The sequence below is a fragment of the Orcinus orca genome, chromosome 1, assembly GCF_937001465.1.
Source record: "Orcinus orca chromosome 1, mOrcOrc1.1, whole genome shotgun sequence".
Taxonomy (NCBI): Eukaryota; Metazoa; Chordata; class Mammalia; order Artiodactyla; family Delphinidae; genus Orcinus; species Orcinus orca.
Window position 1 is genome coordinate 3,383,961 of NC_064559.1, and position 18,176 is coordinate 3,402,136.

General features: G+C 34.4%; 1 protein-coding gene and 1 non-coding gene across 3 annotated transcripts in view; both read left to right on the forward strand.

Annotated features, from left to right (window-relative positions):
* The window catches only part of WDR64 (WD repeat domain 64), a 150,160-nt gene that overhangs the window by 83,857 nt on the left and 48,127 nt on the right, over positions 1–18,176 (forward strand). For both annotated transcript variants that reach the window (XM_033412389.2, XM_004283489.2), the window contains one exon: positions 38–214. In XM_033412389.2, the coding sequence (XP_033268280.1) occupies positions 38–214 (177 nt within the window). The remainder of the gene's footprint in view (positions 1–37; positions 215–18,176) is intronic.
* LOC117198035 (U6 spliceosomal RNA) lies at positions 5,225–5,330 on the forward strand. Its single transcript, XR_004478956.1, has one exon. It is a non-coding gene; the product is annotated as a U6 spliceosomal RNA (small nuclear RNA).

Here is an 18,176-nt window from a genome sequence, read left to right on the forward strand (position 1 = left end):
TTGAATTTTTCATGTACTCACTGGATTTCTCTTAAAGGGTAAGGAAGATGATATTTACCTTGCGGTGATATGGGAGCTGCCTGATGTTGTGCCTGTCCTACAAAATGGGAATCGTATTGTGCATCTAAGGATGTCTGCTAAAGATAGGAGTATGGCTATTCCTTTCCCAGATGTGGAGTTGATAGTGGAGAAAAACTTTTCTCAATATGTTGATGTAAGTCTTTTCTTGATTTGTTTTCCTTTTTATTATGAAAATTTACAAACATATATAAAAGTAGAGAAAATAATACAATGAACTTTTATGTATTATCACCCAGCTTCAAAAATTATCTATGCATGGCCAAACTTATTTCTCGTTATTCCTACCACTTTCCCATGACCACTGTCAATGGATGGATTATTCTGAAGCAAATCCCAGACATTGTGTAATTTCATCCCTAAATATTTCAGTATGTATCTCTGAATGGTAATGACTCAAAAACAAAACAAAACAATGGTACCATTATTTTCTAAAATAATTTACAAGAGGTCTTTAATATAATCACATCACATTTTTCAGTTTTCCCAGATTTTATCATACATTTGTATTTCTTACAGTTTGTTTCAGCCAGAATCTAATCAAGGCCCATTTGTTGCATTTGGTTGATGTCTCTTCAGTCTTTTTTAATATAAAATTATCTTTCCATATCTCTTTTTTTCCCCTTGCAAATTATATCTTGAAGATACTGGACAATTGGTACCTCGTTTCTCATTTTCCAGATTTTGCTGATTGCACACTTGTGGTGAATTTTAAAAGTTCTTCTTTACTTCCTTTAACCTGGTAGTTATATCTGGTGCATGTAGCTTTGATTAAAAAAAAAAAAAAAGACTCTATAGTACATGGAGGTCACTACAGTACATGATGTCATGTACTTCCATCAAAATTCACATAATACTGGTTCTCTTTTTTTGGATCAGCCATTGATGACCACTACCTAGGTTTATTATTTCATTCAGAGTTGCCATCTTAACATTCTGATTCATTTATTAGCTGGAATGTGTCTTTAAAGAAAAACTGTTATCACTGGTTTGCAGGGCAGAAATAGAGACACAGATGTAGAGAACAAACGTATGGACACCAAAGGAGAAAAGTGTGGGGGGATAGTGGTGGTGGGATGAATTGGGAGATTGGGATTGACATATATACACTAATATGTGTAAAATGGATAATTAATAAGAACCTGCTGTATAAAAAATAAATAAAATTCAAAAAAGAAAAAAGAAAAACTATTATCAACTATTTGGTTACACTGAGGTACAGTTCAGATAGGAAATCAAAGTAACTGATTGATTCTTTCCTTACATTTATCAGTTTTCAAAATAAGAAATTGGGTTCCTTAGCATCCTCCAAAAAAGTGGTCAATGGATTTTATTTGTTTAGTATCATTATCAAATCATAAATTTAAATATTCTTGATTTGTTTCAGTCTATTGCATTATTAATTAATTCTCAAATCATCCCATCTCAAGCTAGTTGGACACTTTTCAGGCTTTTGAGCTCTTTTAACATGACTCTAGTAGTTCTGGATAGCTTCCAGGTGTGACAAGTTTCCAGGCGTATTTTGTTAATTTCTTGTTCCAGATCTACAATCCACCATTTTACCAAGAAATCCTAATTCTTTTAGTGAGATTAATCATTAAAATAGTATTAAGAAACTACAAACTGAGTTTTAGAGATGCTTATTGTCACTAGATTGATCCTTGTTTTTAGAACTTTTCAATGGACAGAGCTAGGAAAAAAATTTAAGAGAAAATACATCTTTAGCTTGTACTGATATTCCCATTCAGATTTAAAATAATATGGCATTACTGATTTTATTTTTGTTATCTTTTTCTCTCACAGAAAATCTCTGTTTCTAATGACATTAACATAATTACTTACTTGCTTTATCCTATTATTTATATAATGTATCTTATATAATATATAGGGTTTTATGTCATATTATATTGTATTATAGTACATTATATTATAGTATGTTAGATTATAGTTTTGGAAAAAAATAAAATAACTAGAAATATGATAGCTGAAACAATTATCTTATCTTATTTGTAGTTTCTGTCCTTAGAGTACATATCTCTTGGAATATGCAATCAAATTACTATGTTTTAAAATTATTTGAAATAATTTCTTGTGCCACCAACTCTATACACAACAAAGTTTATTGCATTTTTAATGTATTGTTTTTTAAAATTTAATTTTGTCTAATTATTATGTAAAACATTTGAATAGATTTTAAATCAGATCTTCAAAACAAGATTTATTCTAACTTCCATTCCTATCCCTTCTATTCTTTTCCTAATCTATAGTTAATGTTTTGTTTTTAAGTTTTTGATTTATGCTTCCAATGTTGTTTTTTAAAAATATAATCTAATACTTATCCTTATGTGTATCCCCTCACCCCTTCTCAAGCAAGTTTTAAGATACTGTACATATTCTTATATTCCTTGCTTACTTTATTTAAAAATATATTCTGGAGATCATTATAAACAGTACATAGAAATGTTCATCTTTTTAAAAGATGTGTATTTTAAGGTAAAATACACAAAACATAAAATTTACCATATTAACCATTTTTAGTTATAGAGTTCAGTGGTATTAAGTACATTCATACTGTGTGCAACCCTCATCACCCAGAGAACCCTTTTCATCTTGCAAAACCAAAACTCTATACCCATTAAACAATAACTCCCCATTCCCCCCTCCTCCAGCCCCTGACACCCACCATTCTACATTCTGTTTCTATGACTCTGACTACCCTAGGTACCACATGTAAGTGGAATTATACCATATTTGTCCTTTTGTGACTGGTTTGTTTCACTTAGTATAATGTCTTCAAGGTTCATTTATGTTGGAGCATATGTCAGAATGTTCTCCCTTTTTAAGCCTAAATAATATTCCATTGTATGTATATACCACGTATTATTTAACAATTCACCCATTGGTGGACATTTAGGTTGCTTCCACATTTTGGCTACTGCAGGTATGAACATAGTTGTACAGATATTTCATCTTTCTTTTTGAAAGCTCTATGTTATTTCAGTTAGTTGGGTGTACCATAGTTTGTTCAACTAGTCCCCTATGAGTTAACATTTGGGTAGTTTCCAATTTTTTTGCAATTATAAATAATGCTGTAACAAATAGCCTTATGCATACGTCATTTCAAATTTTTGAATCTAATCTTTAAAATAGATTCCTAGAAGATATATTGCTGCATCACAAAGTAAATGCCAAATTCTCCCCTACATCAGTTACACAATTTTATATTCCCACTAACAACATATGAGAGTGCTTACTTCCCCACAGCTTCACCAAGAGTGTACCGTGTCAAACTTTTAGATTTGTTCAAATATCATAGGTGGAAATTGTAACTTGGTATGTTTTTTCTATTGTAATGAATAAGTGGAGCATATTTTTATGTATATGCCTCACTTGTCTATTCTTTGTCTATTTTTCTATCTAGATTGCTCTTTTCTAATGTTTTAAAAAGCTCTTTATATATTAGGAATATAAAAATACACACACACATGTATAAATAATTAGGAATACGCATTAGGAATATTAGTCCTTTGTGATAGAAGTTCCAAATATTATTTCCCAGTTTCTTATTTATGTTTTCATTTTGTGTATGGTCATTTTTGCCATGGCAATTCTAACTTCTGAGCAGCTGGGTGTAGATGAGGTTCAACAGTTTATCAGAAACTGCTCTTGGGTATAATCACAAATATTCTTCAGGCTCCACTCAGGGAATCCAATAGTATTTCATGTTCTCATTTATCTAAAAATAGCTAGGTGTTTTAACTTCTCCAAGATTTTGATAAAAAGGGTAAGTTTGGGGTCATATCAAGAGGTCACAAAATTGTTCACTTTTTCTGGCTAATTATTATTTCAACATTTTTACATTATATAATCTTAACTAGATTTTCCAATGTCAGTTAATAAAATTTCAGCTTTTTGTTTTTACAGTTTTTTTTTTAAGCTTCTTATCTTGCTCTGGTGACATCACTTGGTTAATTTTTTTCTTGCTGCTCTAATTGTTTTTTTAAAAATCTAAATAAGGAAAATATATCATCAGACTATTTTTTTTACAGGATATTCTCTGAATTTCAAAATTGTAAGTAGACTGAAAGGAACCAATCTTGTATTCCACACAGATAAAAAGAAGTGTTCCCTGACAAGTTTTTAACAATAGATCCTCAGAGTCACAGAACCAGAGCCCTTAACCTGGGATCCTTGGATAATCTGTTCATAGCTGGACTTCCAGGGATCTAAAAAGCCTCTGCAATTATATACAAAACTTCTCTTCTGAAGAGAGCATGGTTCATAAGTTTTTCTTTCTCAACATTTTATTATGAAAAATTTCAAAAATATAGAACAGTTGACAGTGTTACCCTCCACTTAAAATTTACTCTTAACATTTTGCAATATTTGCCTCATTGCAGATGTATTCATGTATCCATCCTCAATTCACCCTTCAATCCACCTTATTTTAAAAATGTATTTCAAAGTAAGATGAAGATATCAGTACATATCACCCCTAAACACTTCAGTATATATATCTTTAACTAGAGTTCACTCTTTGTTTATGGTGTTGTGTTTTTAGTGAAATTTACAAATAATAAATGCACAGAATTTAAGTATGCTATTCAATGAATTTGAATAAGAATATACACATCCAAACCCTTATCAAGATAAAAAAAAAAACACTTTGATGGCCCTGCCCATCAATACTTGCCCCTCACTGAAAGACAACTACTGTTCTAATATTTTTCACCATAGATTTGTTTTTCCTTGTTCTAGAATGTTATGTAAGTGAAATCATACAGTATATATTTAAAGTTTATTTAATTTAATATGTTTTTTAGATTTGTCTATGTCACTGTATATATCAATAGCACTTTTTATTGAACACCTACTATGTGTCGAGCACTATTCTTAGCATTCGGAATGCAAAGTTTAATGAGGTGTCGTACCTGCACTACTGCATTATAGGATTGTAGCAGAGAACTTGGAGGGTTGAGCCAGGGTGCAGGGGTGAAAGAAGAGGAGGTTCCTGATGTAGATAGTTGCTGAATTAGTTCTTTAAGAACAATCAAGAGTTAGCTTGGCCCAGAAAGGGAGTTTCTAAGGGGAGGTGAGAAGACAAAGTGAATCCCAAGGGGAGGAGTAACATGGAAAAAGTGTCACAGTGCTTGCTTGGCAGCACATATACTAAAATTGGAATGATACAGAGAAGACTAGAATGGCTCCTGCAGAAGGATGACATGCAAATTCATAAAGTGTTCCATATTTTTCACAGAATACACATTCTTTTCAAGTGCACATGGAACATTCTCTAGGACTGACCACATACTAGGGCACAAAACAAGCCTCAACAAATTTAAGAGTATAGAAGTTATCTTAAACATCTTCTCTGACCACAACAGCATGAAACTAGAAATTAACAACAGAAAAAAAAATGAGAAAAAAGCAATTACATGGAGGCTAAACAAAATGCTACTAAAAAACCAATGGGTCAATGATGAAATCAAAGAGGAAATTAAAAAATACATTGAGACAAATAACAATGAAATCTCAACCATACAAATCTATGGGATGCAGCAAAAAGAGTTATTAGAGGGAAGTTCAGAGTAATTCAGGCCTTCCTCAAAAAAACAAGAAAAATCTAAAACCACCTAACATACCATTTAAAAGAATTAGATAAAGAAGAACAAATAAAACCTAAAGTCAGCAAAAGGAAGGAAATAATAAAGATCAGAAAGGAAATAAATAAAATAGAGACTAAAAAAACAACAGAAAAAGTCTATAGAACCAAGAACTGGTTCTTTGAAAGGATAAACAAGATTGACAAACTTCTGGCCAGACTCACCAAGAAAAAAAGAGAGAGAACACAGATATACAAAATAAATATAAAAAACCATAAGGGAATACTACAAATAATTGTATGTCAACAAATTCAACAAGCTAGAAGAAATGGATAAGCTTCTAGAAGCATACAGTCCACCAAAACTGAATCAAGAATAAATAGATAAGGACTTCCCTGGTGGCTCAGTTGTTAAGAATCCACCTGCCAATGCAGGGGACATCGGTTCGATCCCTGGTCCAGGAAGATCCCACATGCCATGGAGCAACTAAGCCTGTGTACCACAACTACTGAGACCATGCACTGCAACTACTGAAACCCATGTGCTCTAGGGCCCATGTGCCACAACTACTGAAGCCCACATGCCTAGAGTCCATGCTCCACAACAAGAGAAGCCACCACAATGAGAAACCAATGCACCACAATGAAGAGTAACCCTCACTCACCACAACTAGAGAAAGCCCACATGCAGCAACAAAGACCCAATGCAGCCAAAAAATAAATAAAATTTTTTAAAAAGAATAAATAGATAATTTGAACAGACTGATCCCTGCAACTGAAATAGAATCTGTAATTTTAAAATTCACTACAAACAAAAGTCCAGGACCAGATGACTTCACAGGTGAATTCTACCAAACATACAAAGGAGAACTTATACCAATCCTTCTCAAATTCTTCCAAAAAAATTGAAGAGGAGGGAACACTCCCAAGGATATTCTATGAAGCCACCATCACCCTGATACCAAAATCAGACAAAGACACCACCAAAAAGGAAAATTACAGGCTAATATCTTTGATGAATATAGATGCAAATATTCTCAACAAAATATTAGCAAACTGAATCCAACAACACATAAAAAAGATCATACACCACAACCAAGTGGAATTCATCCCAAGTTCACAAGGATGGTTCAACATACACAATTCAATCAATGTAATACACTACATCAACAAAATAAAAGACAAAAACCACATGATCATCTCAATAGATGCAGAAAAAGCCTTTGACAAAATTCAACATCTATTCATGATTAAAACTCTTACCAAAGTGGGTATAGAGGGAACATATCTCAAAATAGTGAAAGCTATTTATGACAAACCCACAGCCAATATAATACTCAGCGGTGAAAAGTTGAAAGCCTTCCCACTAAAATCTGGAACAAGACAAGGATGCCCACTCTCACCACTGCTCTTCAGTATGGTATTGGAAGTCCTAGCCACAGCAATCATACAAGAAAAAAAAATGTGTCCAAATTGGAAGGAAAAAGTTACAATTGTCATTATATGTAGATGATAAGGATACAAGATTAACATACAGAAATCAGTTGCATTTCTTTACACCAACAATGAAATATTAAAAAGGGAATGTTAAAAAAACAATGTCTTTTAAAATCACAACACAAAAAATAAAATACTTAGGAATAAACCTCACTAAGTAGGTGTAAGATTTATACGCTGAGTACTATAAAACATTAATAAAGGAAATAAAAGAGGATTCAGAGAAATGGAAAGATATTCCATGTTCTTGGATTGGAAGAATTAATATTGTTAAAATGGCCATACTACCCAAAGCAATTTACAGATTTAATGTTATCCCTATCAAATTACCCACGACATGTTTCACAGAACTAGAACAAATAATCCTAAAATTCATATCATACCATAAAAGACCCAGAATAGCCAAAGCAATCCTGAAGAAAAAGAATAAAGCAGGAGGCATAACCATCCAAGACTTCAGACAATACTACAATGTTACAGTAATCAAAACAAAGTGCTATTGGCAGAAAAACAGACATATGGATCAATGGAACAGAATAGAGACCCCAGAAATAAACCCACTCACCTACGGTCAATTAATCTTCAACAAAGAAGGCAAGAATATACAATGGATAAAGATAGTCTCTTCAGCAAGTGGTGTTGGGAAAGTTGGACAGCCACATGTAAATCAATGAACTTAGAACACACGCTCTCACCATACACAAAAATAAACTCAAAATGGCTTAAAGACTTAAACATATAAGACATGACACCATAAAGCTCCTAGAAGAGAACATAAGCAAAACATTTTCTGACATAAATCATAACAATGTTTTCTTAGGTCAGTCTCCCAAGGCAACAGAAAAAAAAAATGAAAGTAAACTAATGGGACCTAATCAAACTTACAAGCTTTTGCACAGCAAAGGAAACCACAAACAAAATGAAAAGACAACCTACAGAATAGGAGAAAGTATCTGAAAATGATGAAACTGACAAGGGCTTAATTCCCAAAATATACAAACAGCTCATACAGGTCAATATAAAAAAAGAAATCAAAAAATGGGTAGAAGACTTTAATAGACATTTCTCCAAAGAAGACATACAAATGGCCAATAGGCACATGAAAAGATGCTCAACATTGCTAATTATTAGAGAAATGCAAATCAAAACTACAATGAGGTACCACCTCATGCCAGTCAGAATGGCCATCATTAAAAAAATCTACAAAAAACAAATGCTGGAGAGGGTGTGGAGAAAAGGGAACCCTCCTACGATGTTGGTGGGAATGTAAGTTGGTACAGCCACTGTGGAAAACAGTATGGGGTTTCCTCAGAAAACTGAAAATAGAATTACCATATGATCCAGCAATCCCAGTCTTGGGCATATATCCAGACAAAACTATAATTCAAAAAGATACATGCACTCCAATGTTCATTGCAGCACTGTTTACAAGAGCCAATACGTGGAAACAACCTAAATGTCCATTGACAGATGAATGGATAAAGAAGATGTGGTACATATATACAATGGAATATTACTCAGCCATTAAAAAGAATGAAGTAATGCCTTTTGCAGCAACATAGATGCAACTAGAGATTATCATACTAAGTGAAGTAAGTCAGAAAAAGACAAATACCATATGACATCACTTATATGTGGAATCTATAATGACACAAATGAAACTTTGTATGAAACAGAAACATAATCAGGGGCATAGAAACTAGACTGGTGGTTGCCAAGGGGAAGGGGAATGGGAGAGGGTTGGGTGGGAGTTTGGGATTAGCAGATGCATTCTATATTATATATAGAATGTATAAAAAACAAGGTCCTACTGTATAGCACAGGGAACTATACTCAATATCCTGTGATAAACCATAATGGAAAAGAATATGAAAAAGAATGGAAAAGAATATGAAAAAGAATATATATATATATATATATATATATATATATATATATATATATATATATAACTTTGCTGTACACCAGAAACTAATACAACATTGTAAATCAACTATACTTCATTTTTTTAAAAAAGCCCTAAAGAAAGACAAAGAAAGATCAATGCAAGAAGAGGATATCACACTCAACATATATGCACCCAGTATAGGAGCACCTAAATACATAAAACAAATACTAACAGAGATAAAGGGAGAAATTGACAGGAATACAATAATAGTAGTTGACTTTAATGCTGACTTCAATGGACAGATCTTCCAGAAAGAAAATCAGTAAGCAGCAAAGACCCTAAAGTGTACAGTCCCTTTGCTGTACAGCAGTAATTAACACAACATTGTAATTCAACTATACTTCAATAAAGATATAAATTTAAAAAATCACAGAGGTAAGAAATTGCATGGTTTTCTAGGGATAGCTACAAGTATTTCAGTGTGCCTGAAATAAGTGGTAGAAGATGGAGACAGTCAGAGAGGTAGAGCCTGGATCATTCTCAGTGTTATTAAGGAGATTGAATATCCTATAAGAAATGGAAAACAATTGAAAGGTTTTAAATGAGAAAAGTCATGATCAGATTTGTGTTGTGGTAGCAGCTTTGATGCTGCTTTAATGGCAGATTCAAATGGACAAGACTAAAGGCAGAAGATTCAGGTAATAAGGTACCATTTTAGTTAAAAGATATAAGACCATGATAGTGGGGATGGTAGAAGGAGAGGTTTCCAAAAATATTTAGGTGATAAAAGTAGCAGAACTTGCAATTGATTAGTTAGTGATGGATACCATGCAGTCAGGAGAAGGTCCTGAGAGAAAAAAAGGAATCAATACAGCTCCAAGATTTCTAACTTGCATGATGAATTAGGAAGTGGTGCTACCCAATAAGATATAGAATAGAATGAAGGAACATGCTTAAAGAAGGTGATAAGTTAGACACATTAACTTTGAGATACTTGTAAAATTTCTAAGTAATTAGATATATAAGCCTGAAGCTTGTGGGAGAGGACTGGACTAGATTATTAGGTCATTAACGTAAGAGGATGATTATTAAAACATAAGAGGAGGGCTTCCCTGGTGGCGCAGTGGTTGAGAGTCCGCCTGCCGATGCAGGGGACGCGGGTTCGTGCCCCGGTCCGGGAAGATCCCACATGCCACGGAGCGGCTGGGCCCGTGAGCCATGGCCGCTGAGCCTGCTGCATCCGGAGCCTGTGCTCCGCAACGGGAGAGGCCGCAACAGTGAGAGGCCCGCGTATCGCAACAAAATAAATAAATAAATTTAAAAAATAAATAAAACATAAGAGGATGAGATTGCCCAGAGAGAGTTAGAAAAAAAGAAAAAGAAAATGGGCTGGAGGTAAACCCTAAGGATATAAATATTTAAGATGTTGGTAGAGTAAGAAGGTACTGAGTTAGAAACAGAAAATGAAGGATTATATAGACACAAGCAAAACCAAGAAAGTCCAGGGCCGAGCATGTCAAGAGAGTAAGAAGTTTCAGGAAAGAGAGAGCAATTGACAATGGTAAGAATAGACCTCTAATCTTATTTAGATGTTCCCAAGTCTTGCCTATATCGCTGATATAGCACTTTCAAATTGTACAGTAATCAGGAGCAGATTTTTCAGGATTACTTGAGATGCTGCCTCCCAGGCTTGAAGTCCTCAGTATGTCCACCAAATAAAACATAACTCTCAACTTTTAGATTGTGTCTATATTCTTTTAGTCGACATTTATGGTGACTATGGATAAGGAACCCAGAGCTGATTTCTTTCCTTCACCTGAACTGTACGAGGATCTGGAGCCTTGGTACCAGCAGAGACCTCATGCCTATTCGCATCCTCGGGGAGTCCAGATGAATTCGGATGAGCATCTCCTGGTTCTAGGCTCTCCCGTTATTGGTTGATGATCCTAAGTTTTATTCGGTGGTGTTAAACTCATCTCTGGAGGAGTAGGTTACCCTTGAAACTCAGTTTCAAGAACAGGTACCTGGGTTACCCTCAGTGTAAAAGGCACTGGGAAGATTTTTGCTCAGTTTAGACACTGAGTGGTTTATCCTCAGTTTAAAGACTGGAAAGACGTTGCTCAGTTAAACACCGAGTAAGGTTGGACTGGACTGAGTAATTAGGGGGAAGACTGACCTGTCATTTTTCCTTGAATTGGCTACCTTAATAGAGTTTGTTGAAATAAAACATAAATCTTATAAGAGCTTCTGAACTCTGAAGAACAGACTGTCTTCTCCTGGCCGGCAACAGCTTTCTCAGGTGAGTGAGAAACTTGCAGGAATGGTGGAGGCAAGACCATGCAGCTGTCCTATAGGGAAACCCATTAATTTAATTAACAACCTGCTCAACCCGGGATGTGAATAAGAACTGGCCATCCCATGATCTGAGCACCCATGGTGGTCTTATATGCCACCAGGAGAACCTGAGAAATGTAAGAGGGGGCTGAAACAACTCTGGGGCAAAAGCCTATAGGAGTTAAGATCTCAAGCAGCAATTGGCCCACCACATGATCATCACAATCATCACATTGCACATGATCATCACTAGCAATTTTTATTTCAACAAATTCACCTCAGAATGGGAAATAAAGCTTTCAGAACAAAAGAAAAAGGACGACAGATTGCCAGCCTCCAACTAATACCCCCAGCCAGGTTTACGTATGTACAAAACTTACAAGTACTTACTTAATTGGGAATTAAAGGAAATCTTACTCTAAAAATAGGGGGGCTCTTTTATGGCATATGAAGTTAAGTTTAAAAAGCTGGCTTGATAAAATTATCTTTTCAGAGTTCTGACTTTAAACAAAGGCTTTCTAGAGGGAACTTGCATTTCTCTTTCTGTATCTTGGAGATGTAAATGTTCTAGCTGATCTTCCTAGAGCATTGTGTGTGTGTGTGTGTGTGTGTGTGTGTGTGTGTGTTTGAAAACCTGACCTCTGCCATACTATTTTTGAGAGTAAACTTTCTGGATCTTACTTAGGTGACATCTTTCTCCACTCTCTTATAGGGAAGCCTCTTGCGTCTTATTGGTTTGAATCACTATTAAAATATTTCATTAATGGCCAAATGATGGATCCTTTAAATTGGAGAAACTTCTAAATTGGTGGATTTTCTAGAGTGCTCTCATTATAAACAGCTGTTTTATTGGTACCTATAAAAACAAAAATCAAATTAAAGTGGAAAAAAGAAATATATCTAATGGTCAACCTAAGAACTTCCTTAGCTTGAATCAAACAAAGAAAAACAGATTTGGGAAGCTTTATTTGTGGTCTTTGCTTCCCCTCAAGAGCTCTTACAGATGTTAATAAAAACATTGGAATAAATTAATGTTAACAGGAAAAGAACATGTAAGAAAGTCTAGATACTTTTTCCAGCAAGGTAGAAATTTTTAAAAAGACATCTCAAATGAATAAAGAAATCTTTAGATAGTTATTTAAAATGGGATAAATAAAATGAATATTTATGTGATTACCTAAGGTTAAATGGGCCAAAAAGGACTCCCTACAGGTCCTCAACATTAAAAGCCAACAAGTCTACTTACCCCAGTTTAAAATATACATATATTAAGAGCTGAAAAAAATTTACACTGAGATATCTGACCAGCAAGTATTTGGGGCAACAGTTGGGCCAAAGCACCTGAGTTCCTTGGCTCAACCCTCTCTGGGGATCCCAGAGAATTTTATATAAAAATAGATTAAATGGGCAGGGAATAAAAAGAAAGAAAAACTTCTAGAACGTCTCCTGTAAGATCAAAGTTTGTTGATTGGATCCTAATGAAAACTAAAGGTATAAAAAGTGACATAATTGAGATGAAAGTGTATAAAATTGATATATTTAAATGGGCTTTATATAAGCTGGTTATGTCTCTTTGTTTAATTATATTGCAGGATAGGCATGTTTCACTGGGGAATTCTTCCTCTGTGTGGTATTGAATCACTAGGTTGTGTTTCAGGGGGCTCTGAAGAGCTCCAGGTCTTTATGACTCAGTGCAGAAAGAATTCAGTGAGAGGCAAAGTGATAGATAAGAAGTGATTTATTAGCATAGGAAGCTTGTGAGGCTTACAAGTGGGTGGGTGAGAGGGTGCTGCCCCGAGAACATAGTGGGCTACAGTTTTATAATCAAAGGAAAAATGGCGAGGGGGAAAAGACCAACTTATTCCTCATTCTTGAGTAGACATCAAGCTTCCATCATCAGCTCCTCCTCCAGGTTGGGCAGGGGAGTTTTCTTGTCCCTATATGGTCAAGCTGGGACTGTCATGGCACTATGGAAAAATTATTCCATGTCTCAGTACAATGAGGGTCTTTCACTTTGAAATGTCACCTTTCCATAAATTATTGTTTTGCATGTGTGTAGAGAACATGTCCCAAGGATTATAACTTACTGAGCTTGCTGGGCAAGATGTGGGTCTCATACCACAATTGTTTTATTGTTTGGGGGCATGTCTCATGCTTCTGCTGCATGGTTTTGTTGCTAAGCAAGCCTGATTGGTTTTGTGGTTAAGCAAACCTACTTTCTTGAGTGATCATCAACTTACAGGGGTCCCCCATATTTTTTCTTTACTTACAATCCCCTAGTGGGATTAACTATTTAATCATCTAGTTTGTCCCTTTACTCTGTCCCTATCAGTATTATAAGACAAGGCATATAGATCTGCCCCTCAGGAAATATTAATTGAACATATTAAAGGAAACCGATAGGGGTACCTGAGCCATACAAAAAGTAAAACCTGGAAACTAACATTCAAGGGCTAATAAAAATAAAAATAGTGATTTTGCTCTGGGTTTAACTTGTAAACTCAGAAAGAAGGTCTTTGCTGAATGCCTTATACAAGCTTTTGAATGTATGATAAACTAAACTCTAATGTTCTGGAACATAGAGCTCATAAATTTCAGTTTAGTTAGAAATCTTCTCACTGATATAAAATATAGCTGGGCAAGTCAACCTTTTAGTATCCATTAGGTGACAGACCTGTTCTTTGGGGAATTAAAAGCAACTGTCTTTCTCTTGCAAATCTTTACAAACCAGGATGTAAATTCAAGTCACAAGGAGCTGAGACTGAGCCTAATTAGCTCAATCAGGCAGAACCTGACACCAAGGGGAAAAAAATGACAAAGTGACAGTTTTAAAATTCAAACCAAACTTTACAAATAGTAAAGCCTTAGTCATCTGAGCAAACAACTTTAATGTCTTCCAACTGTTCTTTGTAAATTAGTAAGTTTATATTGTAATACCTGATCCATAACTGGTTTTTTATTTATTTATTTTTTAGTGAAGCCATGAGATCTCTAGCTTTGCCTGTTTCTATATCTGTGTACACATTATACATATGAGATAGCTCTACATCTGGAAGGTATTTTCAGAATTGAATTTATAAAGAGCTCAATTTTAAACTAAGCACATACAAATTAAATAGGAAAGAAACTGGCTAAAATGACTTTCAGGTTCATGTGAACTGGGAAATATTCAATATTAGGTTGATACCTGGTATTAAAGTTAAAATCTGTTGATCTAATAGACATGTCTTTAGAGCCATCAACATTAAGTATAATATTTTATTGTGCCTAGGTTTAATAGAAGTCATATAAGACCTTATTATATCTATTACAAGAAAAATAACTTGATATGATGAAACTTCGTAGTAAATTTAACTGAGATAAAAAGCTTTTTGGTTAACTTTAAAAATAATAATATTTTAGAAAAGTCTACTTAAAGTGATCTCTCCAGATATTTGGTAACAAAGTTCTAGTGTTGCTTAATTTAAATGATGGAAGTTTATTAAATAGCTAGGTGATTCCCAAATAACATAAGATACTGAGACATAAATTACTAAACAGAGAAACTAAAGGTACTTAGGACTATAAATAAATATGTTTGGTGCCACCCTGAGATGTTCTCTATAAGAAAACAAATGTTTTTTAAGAAATTATCACTGGTATTATGTTTACCAATCTACAGAATGCTAACGTAAAATACAGTTCATAATTGCTTACCTCTTAGTTTTCACTAGAAATTAAGGTTTTTAAGAGTTGAGGATTCTCATTTAAACATGTAATTAAAGTGAATACTTTAAGTATACTGTAGGAAAGTAGAATGTGTGTTTTCAGTAAAGAAGTTATGAGGAATGGAATTACATTTTACTGGGGGAAAGTATGTCTTAGAGCTAGTTGTTTTTGGATGGAAAGATAAAGGATGAACAAATATGGATACAGAAAGTGATGAGAGATTATGGAAAGGAACTCTGAAGTTTTATGCATGTTCAGGATTAACTAATTTTAGACTGAAGTTAATTAAGTTAATGGATTTTGTTGTTAAGTAAGCTAGTACAAGACTGGAATTTGAAAAAAGTTTCTTAGAGTGCTCCTTTTTGATAACAGATTGTGTGAGTTTCTGTGCCCTTAAGTGATCTGTATTTGTTTTGTTTTGTTTTTAATATTTTTGTGACTTTGGTTAAATGAATAAGTATTGTTTTGCAGTGACCTATGATCCTGTTGCATTTTAAAACCTTTTTTATATTTTTAACAAACTTCCTAAATATCAAACTCTAACTAAAGTTCTTTTAGCCTCCAGCTGACCCTGGGTTGCTTCGAAGGGCTTTGAAGGAACCCTGAGATATCTCCGAGAGAAATATTAAACTAATTAAGTTTATTTGGTATGTTAAATTACTTAAAGAACATTGCCAAGTGATTGGAGATGAACCTTAGCTTATAACGTATGGATAAATGTCATAAATACACATATTCCAAAATTTATATTAAATTCCTAAAATCTGATATGCTCTGATATGTTATCAGTCATAATTCTAGTGATTATCTTAAAATGTTATATGTCACAGAAATATCCGAGTTTCTTGCCAATTGCATTGTATTCAAATCTTTAACCATGCTATTTTAAGTTTTGTCTTTTATAGACAATCATTATTTTACTCTGATGCTTTTACAAAAATGAGGATCTTCAAGAAGACTCATAAAATGGACTTGTTTTAAACAAATATAAGTCTCTGATAGCCTTTAGATAACACCACTGAACTGAGGAACAAATGACAAAACTCTAATGGAAAATCTGATGACTTCATCCAGATCAACAGAAATTAATTTCATGGGACCAAATGAACTAAAAATTATGGTTTATAACATTATGACTTTTTGTAAAATATACTAGCTTTAATCTTTGTTTTCCAAAAATATCTTTCTTCTTATGCTATGTCCTACAACAAGTTGATAAAGTATACCTTTGTAAAAAAAGATGAAACATTTAACTTTTTCTCTCTACCTGATTAATCCAGAATTTGGCTTCTCCAGGTGGCTCTCTTGTGAACTTGATGGTTTATTGCAACTGGATTATAATATTTGTTTTAATTTGTTCTTTGTTTCCAAGTTGTTTATGCTTTGTGTCTCCCTGTTGCACTATTGACTTTATCAATGTTACTAGCTGTATTACTTATATCCTGTCTATTTTATAATGTTGTTGTCTCTTACTGTCACCAGGCCTCCAACAAATTGATGATGTTAGCTAAACATCTTGAGGACATAGATCACATTTACGACTGATAAAGTAATTGTAATTGTTAGAGAAATGGAAATCAAAACTACAATGAGGTATCACCTCACACTGGTCAGAATGGCCATCATCAGAAAATCTACAAACAGCAAATGGAGGACATAGATCACATTTACGACTCATAAAGTAATTGTAATTGTTAGAGAAATGCAAATCAAAACTACAATGAGGTATCACCTCACACTGGTCAGAATGGCCATCATCAGAAAATCTACAAACAGCAAATGCTGGAGAGGGTGTGGAGAAAAGGGAACCCTCTTGCACTGTTGGTGGGAATGTAAATTGATACAGCTCCTATGGAGAACAGTATGGAGGTTCTTTAAAAAGCTAAAAATAGAATTACCGTATGACCATCAATCCAACTCCTGGGCATATACCCAGAGAAAACCATAATTCAGAAAGAAACATGTACCCCAATGTTCATTGCAGCACTATTTACAATAGCCAGGTCATGGAAGCAACCTAAATGCCCAATGACAGATGAATGGATAAGGAAGATGTGGTACATATACCCAATGAAATATTACTCAGCCATAAAAAGGAATGAAATTGGGTCATTTGTAGAGATGTGGATGGACCTAGTAATAGTGTGATTCTAGGTATAGGAAGAAGCAAAAAGGTACAACATTTCATGAATCATAATAGACTAGTAAGACAGAGGATCCAGAGAATCTGTAATTATCAACAGGGCCTAATCCAGAAATTAGCACCTGGAGTGACATATCAACAAAAATTTTTGCCTGATCTGGGAAGAAACTCTGAGCACTGTGGGACAAAAATTGGTCATGAAATGTCTCCCAAGTATCGCTCAAATTTCAGACCAAGAGGAGGAACTAAGAAATCAAATATGTCCTGCCATATCAGTAAAAAATATATCACAGTCATCAATAATTGCAGTCATCTCTGATGGTGAGCTGGTTAGTCCTGAGGGAACTCAGGAAGGGAACAAAGAATACTTGCCATCTAGCAGGCATCAGACTACAGCCACTCCTGAAGTTGAGCCCTGAGGAAACTCAGGATGTAAAAACACTGGATACTGGCCCCAGGTAGCTGAGGTGTATATCAAAGGAATGATCTCAGTGAGTCCAGACTCTTGCATCTTCCCACATATAGAAAAGCACTAAATTCTTTAAATTGAGATATCTAGTTTTCTTCTATTAACAGTAATCTTTTGTTGCTCTTTGTTGGAAAACTCCTATATATCCTAGCTCTCCCCTCACTTCCTTGGAGCAGTTTTCTCAGGGTTACTTGAGATGCTGCCTCCTGGGCTTGAAGTCCTCAGTATGTCTGTCAAATAAAACATAACTCTCCAAAAGAAACTGTACAGTAATCAACACTTTATCTGAATTCTTGAATTGTATTATAAGTTTTGCCAGGTCACCGACATTCTGTTTGGCTGTATATTCCAAGAACCTAACATAGTAGGTACCAAAAAAGTACTTGAGGCAAGACAATTGAAAAGTATCAAATAGCACTGGCAGTAGAAAGTCTTTAGTGATAATTAGAAAAAGCTT